Consider the following 9,317-nt stretch of genomic DNA (forward strand, 5'->3'; position numbering starts at 1 on the left):
ATCTAAATTATTGAGTTCCTCGAGAAAATTGCCACATCATTTTTTAAGTCAAACTATAAGTAATTGCTAACGGTGAGAAGCATTTCTAAACCTTCTCATAAAAGTATTCATCCCGATTTTCCCCCGAAAGAAAGATGGGTTCGATGGAAGCACTGACGACGACGGAGAACGGAACAACAACCACCACCGCCAACTGCAACGGTGGTGCCGGAAAACAGATCGAAGATGACGCTTCAATGGAGGAGAGAGAAACTCCAAGGAATCAACAACCAGACACCCCTGAAAACGATGCTTCTAGAAAGAGAAAATCCGGAGGTGTGCTTCCCCTTGAAGTTGGTACACGAGTTATGTGCCGTTGGAGGGATGGGAAATATCATCCCGTTAAGGTCATCGAACGCCGAAGATTGCATTGTGGTGGCCCTAATGATTATGAATATTACGTTCATTACACTGAATGTAAGTAGTTCTATCGATTCTTTTCAGTTGTTTTTATAAACTAGGGTTAGGGTTTCTAGATTAGGTTGTTAGGCAATGATAAAAATGTCATCTTGAAATGTTTGGCAGCATAAAGGTGTTAATTATGTTGATTCTAGGGTTTGTATTGATTGGGTGGGGGACGGATTGGGTTAATTTCGGTTTAAAAGCAACAAAACCCATATCTGCTGACCCAGGATTGCACTGTGATGACCTCAAATGATTATGAGTATTAAATTCGATATACTATAATTCCCAATTTTAATTCTTTATAGCTCTGTGATTAGGGTTTTGGAATTTGATTGCAGTACAATGAAACAAGAAATTTCATCTTGAAAATTTAGGCTGTGGAAGGATTGATAACTAGGGCATTTACTGAAAGGAAGTAATTTTATGACTGGGACAGGGTTAGTGTTTTTTGTCTAAATTGGAGCTTGATTCTAGAGAGTTTTTTGTTTAGATTTGAGGTCAAGATGTTCGATATGATTAGCCGTTTAATTGAAGTATGATTTGGCTCCCTCTTTTCCATGAGCTAAAGTAACACAAGCACTTAAAATGTGATATTTGATGAATATTAGGAAGTTGATATATTGTGAAAACTGGCCCTGAAATATTTGGACTTTGGTACCAATGATGTACTCTATGCAGTCTGGCTTGGGACTAAGTCGCCGAGTTACTTTTGATTAGCTGTGTAAAACTTGGTTATATATACAAAAATTTATCGAGTAGAAATAAGGGAAAGCGGAAAGAAAAGCAATTGTTTTATCTATGAAGTTTGGCTTGGGAGACTTGTTCTGAAGCCAGGATCTGCTCCTTTTTATCTCCTTCACCTTCTTCTTCTCCTCGATGTAGTCAACGTTCTTTTCAGAGCTTGGGGATCATTTGGGGTTCGATGCGGGGTAGCCGAGTAGCAATGACTTTAACGACGAGCCTCAATGAGAATATCTCCCCTAACCAAGTCCCCATACTTTGTAGGTTTGCCTTACCAGAGGCTTGAACTATGTAAGTTTTAAATTTACAAAGCCTAGAAAAGTATGGAACGAGAAAGTATCATTTATTCGTGAAAAAAAGCACAATTGACCGGTCGAGGTGAGCAAGGGGCTCGCAGAAGCTGTTAAAATCTCATAGAAGCAAGTAGAGCCTCTTGGGTACTCAATGAAGTAGCAGCATAACCAGCATTTGGTGTGCCTTTGACCCCAGAAATTGGAAAAAGGCTTAAGCTAAGCCAACAACTCCATTCATTTTCAAACAAAACAAAAGCTCCAGTCATCATTTTTCACATGTACGTCGTTCGATGTGCTTATCTACTGTAAATGCTAGTATCTGTTATCTTCTTATGCACAGAGATGCTTATTGATTATATGACCTGGATGAATCGTGATTTATACTATTAATAAAACAAACTTGTTTCTTATACCCTCAAATGTCATGTTGTGTTATTGATGTTCTTCGCAATGTATAAAGGTTTTTTGTTTTCTTTCGCAGTTAATAGAAGGCTCGATGAGTGGGTTAAGCTTGAACAACTTGATCTGAACTCAGTGGAGACTGATGTCGATGAAAAGGTGGAGGACAAGGTATTGTTTATCTTAGCCTAAAATATGCAGACTGAGGTCCTGCAGTATATGTTTTTATTGTATGCATACCATATGTTAGGTTAGCGATTATAATATTTGCAATCTGACTCTTTCCTAGAAGTCTTATTTCTGGTCTTGGACTGTCTCTCCAAGAGTGAATTTTCCTTTTATCTTTCTTTCTTCCTGTTGTACTCTCTGTTTTCTGCCACTAGGTCTAAAGTTTTGGGTTGCTTCTCCTATTATTAATGGCTACTAGAAATTTCTCACTTCTATGACCTTTCCAGGCAACTAGCTTGAAAATGACGCGTCACCAGAAACGTAAGATTGACGAGACACATGTGGAGGTATGTTGTTTATCTTGTTGTTGTCAGTTTATACTATGTTTCTAATTTTTGTTTCATCTTATTCGTATCTTCAAATTGGATCATTATATAAGATGAAACGTATGAACGCTTGTTAGGAAAAGCTACTTCAATATTTAATATGGAGAGGATTATTTACGTATCTGGGTCTGATAGTTGTTTCAATGTCGATTTCACATCTGCCTTGGGCTGATATTGGAATGCAGATCTTGTTCGAGTTTGACTTAGACCTTAAAGGCAGCCTAGAGTTTCTAACATCTACTGATTATAAATGAATTAAAATGGTTGCTTGTTAGTGAAAGAGTGAGGAGTCACATCTCTAGTTTGAGCCATCCACTTTCAATTTCATTCACTAATTTTTTTGTTTGATGGGATGCTTTTACATGATTCATATGTCTAATCCGATGGTTCTCATCCATCTCTTTCCTTCTTGGGCTTCACTGTTCTGATGAAGGCACCGTTTACTTTGTGTTCAGGGTCATGAGGAGCTTGATGCTGCCAGCTTGCGTGAACACGAAGAATTCACAAAAGTGAAAAACATAGCAACTATTGAACTTGGAAGATATGAGATAGAGACTTGGTATTTCTCCCCTTTTCCGCCAGAATACAATGATACTCTCAAGCTGTACTTTTGTGAGTTTTGCCTCAATTTCATGAAGCGCAAAGAACAGCTTCAGAGGCATATGGTGAGCTACAACCCCATCTTTGCTCATTGGACCTATTCCATAAGATGTAGTATATCATAGTTATGACTTCCGAGGAAGGAAAATTCTAGGCGTACCACTATATTTTAAATCATAAATTCATTTGTTTTCCTTTTTCTTAAATGACAGGGATTCCTCTTTTTCTCCTTGAACCCCTTTACCGCCGTTCTTACTTTTTCATCTAGTGGCATTTCTAAGGGCGACAATATCCATCTAGATGCATACGTAGTTAAACTGTATCTAGTTCTTGATTTGAAGCTATGCTTATATAATTGCATTGCAGTTCAATTTTTTTTGTAATTAGCTAGTTGTCGAATATTTAAATGTCATAATGAATTCAGCTTTTGCAAATATTTAGCAACTTATCAATGTCCCTTTTAATTCTGCTTAGTCTCATACCTATTCTCAGATGTCACCTGTCCTTTGAGATATTAAAGCTCCTGTTTATTTTCACATTGAAGTTCAAAAGACTATAGACACTCAACACTTTATTTTAATTATTTTCCTCAATCTTTACCTAGTTTACTGTATGGTCTCCTTTTTGTTTGTGCAACCTCTATTGTTATATAAATATTGTAGGCCTGAGATTATGGTTGTTTCCGTAACCTATTGTTCCTTCTCTCTCTTTTTAGCTTATAGCCGCTTAAGTAATCTATTCTATGTCTTGTAGAGGAAATGTGATCTGAAGCATCCCCCGGGTGATGAGATCTATCGAAGTGGCACACTTTCAATGTTTGAGGCAAGTAATTCAATTATTTGCTTTAGTTGCAAATTTTTTTTAGTTGTTTGGCCATAATATTTTAGATCAAGTTATTAGGTCTTCATTGTTTATGCTACTATCCAATTCATGGACCACCATCCCATTTGTGTTCAACCTGAAAGTTGCAAACTGATGAGAAGTGATTGTAATCTAAATTCTGCAAACAATATTCATGCGCATCTTAGGTCTTTAGATTAACTAGAGGTTTAAGATAGACCTCTCATCATGATTTTTTTTCTCCAAAGTCATTTAATCCAATCTTTAATCTTCATAAATTTGAAATATTGCTGAAAGCTTAAAAAAGGAACCAAGAATAATCTCAAACAAACCCATCTTGGCCTCCACTTCTAACTTGCTAGACATGTGTATTTATAGGAGAAGCCTCCATTTTTCTGATAACTTCCTATACCCGAATACTTATACAAGTAGGTACCTAAATAAAGAGAAACAAATCTGAAGAATTCGATTAGGAAAAGGAAACCAATTCTAATTCTAAATTAGAGCCCCAGTCAATTTAGGAAACCTTATTGGACTTTGGAGGTTTGCAGCATAGATGCATCATATGTAAACAGCCATCAGAGTCGATGAATCTCATATTCATTCATTGTTTCTTAGCCACATGCCTGTGGTGCTACTCTACAAGTACACCCAAGGTAAGCTGGTGCAGACCAAAGACAGGTAGTCAAATCCTTGAACAGTGGCAAGATTTGAAAAAACAAAAGAGTCAAAGAAATCTGGAACATGGCCCCAAGAGCCACAATTTGGAGTGTTTGGAAAGAGAGAAACAAAAAAATATTCAAGGAGAGCAGCTGCACCAACTTAGTAAAAGAGGATGGTAAAGGAGTGTTGTTCCATTGGTCTAGAAATCTATCAGTTGCTAAATCGACGCCATTCAACGATTTTGTCCATAATTGGGAGGCTTGGATCTCGTAACATGTAATCTAGCCTCCCAATTTCTTTCTTTGGTTCTTTCTTTCTCTCTTTGTAACTTTCATCGTTTCTGTTAATATATCGATTCAAAATTTCAAAAAAGAGGCGGTGGGAAATCAACCTACAGAAGGCTCCATAGCTTGGCGTGGGATTTATAACTAGATCACAGCCTACAAAAGACTTTGTAGGCTGGAGGTGGGACATGTCAAAGGTACTTTCTTTTGAAAGAACCAATGGTGCCTGGTTGGTCAGTTGCTGATTGAACTTCTCAACTCAACTAACAATAAGGATGTGGCAGTCTTTGATTCTTATGATCGAGAGAAAAGGCGGGTCGGATGGAATGTTATTTCTCGTGCAACTTCAACTGTTGAGATATTCCTAAGGGTGTTAGCCGATTTAGAAATGGGAGGACCAGAGAATTTGGAGGTGAAGAGTTAACTTACTGGCCTGAGTTGCATGCTTGTCTAGATTCCAATGTTGGATAATTTGACGAGTAGGGTTCGATCAATGTCAATAAATGTGTCCTGTCTAAACGGGATTTGAAGAGCCTTAACCATACTCTTATGTTACACTCTTCTACTTCCTTCACTGGTTGGGCGCTTATCTTGATGTCTCATAGACTATGTTGCGCATTACCGCGTATCACTGAGGTTCTACTTCTCAATGGGAAAAAAATGAAGTTGCGGGAAAGAGGTCGACATTTGTAGAAGATGATCTTGGATGCCAATATTTGAAGTCTTCGGATCTTGTGAGACAAACTAATATCATACATTTGATCCATAAAAGTCCAAGGAAGGTGAAATTTCGCGAAACGTTTCCTAAATTTAGATTAAGTGGAGGAAATAACACTTACAACTATTCCCTACATAGTTTCCGCCAACATGAGGGAAATTTTAACTGAAATTGTTGGAAATTTTGAAATTTCCATCGACATGATGGAAATTTCTCATAGATATCTCTTGATTTTTTATGTTGTGTTTCTAACGTTCTTTAATTCTATTTGAATGATTTAGGCTCTGACTTAACTGCCTAAATTGATTTTATCTTAGTGACACCCCTGATATAACTGTGTAATTGACGATACCTTCTCAAACTAACATAGTTTGTTAACTATAAACTATTGTCAGTAACAATGTTATCTTTTGGGTGTTATAGCCAAAACGTTATTCAATTTACCCCCCGGATGTAACTGTGTAATTGTTAATACTCCCTCGAACAATAGATTATGTTAATCTGTTAGAAACATCAATTTTATGTTTCACGACGGTTTAATAGTCTTGTTATACATAATTGCATCATATTTATATCATTTCTGTAAATTGTAAGATTTCCACACTGACCGAAACATTTTACGAAACACTTCCACTTTTGGACCGACTGAAATTTCCACCGTAACCAAAATTTTATCCCTTGCAAAGAACACTTTTTGCTTGGTTAATGGGGGGAGGTTGAGCTAAAATCCTGATGTTACATGGTTTTACTATACTTGGATGCTTTGTTCCTGACATGTAATTTTTGGATGTTGAGTGTAGGGTTCGAGATCTGTAAGCTCATTCTTCTTTTCCATCTATTTAGGAAACTAATCTTAGTTATCCTAAATAATACAGTCTCACCTCAATCAATAACATGTCACCCTCTTTTAGGGATGTGCTCCTAAGCGATTCTCGGGTCACATCACTAACTCTTCTAGCCCCTATTTGGTCATTGCTCCAAAGTAAAAAATAAAACATCACAAAATAAAACTAATACATATTAGGGAGGGGAATGCTAACTGATTGTGACAATTATGGACGTTTTCTCTTTCAAGTTGTAGCATACTTTCCCTTTTGAGAAAAAAGTTGGTTATTTGCCTGGAAGTATTTATGCTTTCAAGGAGTGTAATTTTTTTTTTCGTTGAAACAAGAAGTCTAATTATTCAGCTTCTGTTAATATTTGATCACATCAGATTTATGGTAGTCCTGGATTTTGCTTCAGTTAACTGTTTCAAACGTGGTTTCACCGTTCTGTTCTTTCTTCTTTTTGCCAATTTGCCCCACTTCTTTTGATGCAACCTTTTCTTTGGGCTGCTTTTGTTTTATATTAGAATCGTGCAATATATTTTTACTAATAATATGTTCATGCTGTCTCTATTGAAACAGGTCGATGGCAAGAAAAACAAAGTCTACGGGCAAAATCTTTGCTATTTGGCAAAATTGTTTCTAGATCACAAGACTCTTTATTATGACGTCGACCTGTTTCTGTTCTATGTTCTATGTGAATGTGATGATAGAGGATGTCACATGGTTGGATATTTTTCTAAGGTAATAATCACATGCTTACCTGCAATGCTGCTGTCTATGGTGTTAAATAGCTCTTATATCTTTCATGGTTGCATACTTTTAGTTGAGGTGAAAGAAAGAGATGCATCTTCTTACTGCAACAATTTTCTTTTTGATTAATCACTCTCGCGTACATTAGTTATATACCTTTTCTTTTCTCATAATTCTGACTTTAGTTATATTTTAAATAATCCAATCGTGGAGCATGTTCTGATAGATTAATTCTCTAACCTTACTGCCATACTTCTTCCTAATATCGTTGTCTTCAAGATAGATTCTTATCGCTAGACCAGTTATTTGTCAATTCTGTTTCCAGAATACAACATTATCTGATTGGGTGGATAAGATTTGCTTCAGCATTAGGGAAATTCATCCAGAATTTTGCTGGTGTGATGTTTCAGGTTTCAATAATTAATCTGAAATTTCTTTTTCTTCACATTACTTGCTGGAAATTAAATCAGACCACCGCAAGACACTGTGGGAAGTAATCGTCGTGACTCGTTATATTATTAGTCATGCAATAGATAAAGTTATCTTTTCGAAACCCTCGATTAGTCGATTATGTATCATGGGTTCGAAGTTCAAAACTTACCTTCCTTTCTCCTGATTTGTAATTGCATGTGATGTTGTTTAGTTTGTTTGTTTTTGTCATGCTATGAGTTTGTGATCTTATTAGTAGTATACTAGTATACAATTTCTTACTTGCTTTCTTGATGTAGGAAAAACATTCGGAGGAATCCTATAATTTGGCGTGCATTTTAACTCTTCCTCCTTATCAAAGAAAAGGCTATGGCAAGTTCCTAATTGCATTCTGTAAGTTCTTTACCTATCTTTCGCTCTCTGCTATTGATTCGACATTGAAGTGTATGAATAATTGTTTATTATCTCTATTATTGGACAAACATTGTGTCTTCGTGTCATTTTCTGTTCTTGATTCATTTATATACGTATGTTAGGTATAACTGTCATTTTCTGTCCTTAATTCCTTGATGTCAAGCCTAACAACTGTTCATTTTCAAATGTGGAGAAAACTTATGAGACTAGTGAGAGATTTTATAGGAGAGATTTACAGGGAGAGGTTTATGGAAAATCTGAATTTAACTTCCTTTTCAGATTTCACCCAAATGAAAAACGTAACCTAGAACATGTGGGTTAGATTTACGCACATACCTATTAATAACATGTGGCCGAGATTTTTATCGGACTCTACAAAGTTGTGCTGTCTTTATATCAAATTCTGCTTAATGACTTAGTCCAATATTACACAGCTTATGAATTGTCAAAGAAAGAAGGCAAAGTTGGGACACCAGAAAGACCACTTTCTGATCTAGGTCTATTGAGCTACCGAGGATACTGGACAAGGGTTCTTCTAGACATCCTGAAAAAGCACAAGAGCAACATCTCTATTAAGGTATTCATCAATTTGGTTCCTTCACGGCTTCACCAACAAACATTCTCCATTGTTCTATTAGTAACTTAGTTATTTTTGTCATCTCTTTATTCGTATCTTCAAGTGCTGGAACACAACAAACTCTCATTAATTAGGTTTTGTATCAGAAGATAGCAACCAAATTAGATTGGCTAAAAGCCCTTAGACCAAATTTTCTTCTTCCACAAAGAATCTATCAACTTTTTCAAGCTTCAGCTCTCTGTGATGTTTGCCTGAGTAATGTTTGCACAAATTCACATGTATCCTGCACAGGCTTGTAGAGGGAGCCCAAACCGAAAAACATCGGCATGCCTTTTTAACCAAGACCAACACTTTGGCCTAATGTATAAGGACTTCCGTTTTGCAGGAGCTTAGTGACATGACCGCGATAAAAGCAGATGATATCCTGGCAACACTACAGGGTCTAGACCTGATTCAGTACAGGAAAGGACAGCATGCAATATGTGCGGATCCGAAGGTACTCGATCGACATCTGAAAGCGGCCGGACGTGGAGGTCTCGAAGTTGATGTTAGCAAACTCATCTGGACTCCTTACAAGGAACAAGGTTAACAAAGACTGGATCTACAATAGCAAAAGAATGCATCTTCATGAGGGCCATCACCATCTTTGCATGAACTCTATCTGTAAAAATGTATAAAATGTTAGCCTGATTGATAGTTAAAACAACAGGTTTATATCCTTTTGTAAGAATGACTTGCTAGGTCGAATTCGTCTATCAAAAAATCTTCTATGCTTATTCTTGAA

The 9,317-nt window shown here is 36.6% G+C and overlaps 1 protein-coding gene across 1 annotated transcript; it reads left to right on the forward strand.

The window, feature by feature from the left end:
- LOC147530725 (histone acetyltransferase of the MYST family 1-like) lies at positions 1–9,317 on the forward strand. The gene is made up of 9 exons (XM_086645628.1): positions 1–456; positions 1,960–2,048; positions 2,333–2,392; positions 2,887–3,096; positions 3,785–3,853; positions 6,943–7,104; positions 7,842–7,935; positions 8,391–8,533; positions 8,919–9,317. Exons 1-9 carry the CDS (start codon positions 135–137, stop codon positions 9,120–9,122), a joined length of 1,353 nt encoding a protein of 450 aa, XP_086501754.1. The 5' UTR covers positions 1–134; the 3' UTR covers positions 9,123–9,317.

The sequence above is a fragment of the Eschscholzia californica genome, unplaced genomic scaffold (genome assembly GCF_041429995.1).
Source record: "Eschscholzia californica isolate CP2 unplaced genomic scaffold, dmEscCali1.0.p SCAF_6, whole genome shotgun sequence".
NCBI lineage: Eukaryota > Viridiplantae > Streptophyta > Magnoliopsida > Ranunculales > Papaveraceae > Eschscholzia > Eschscholzia californica.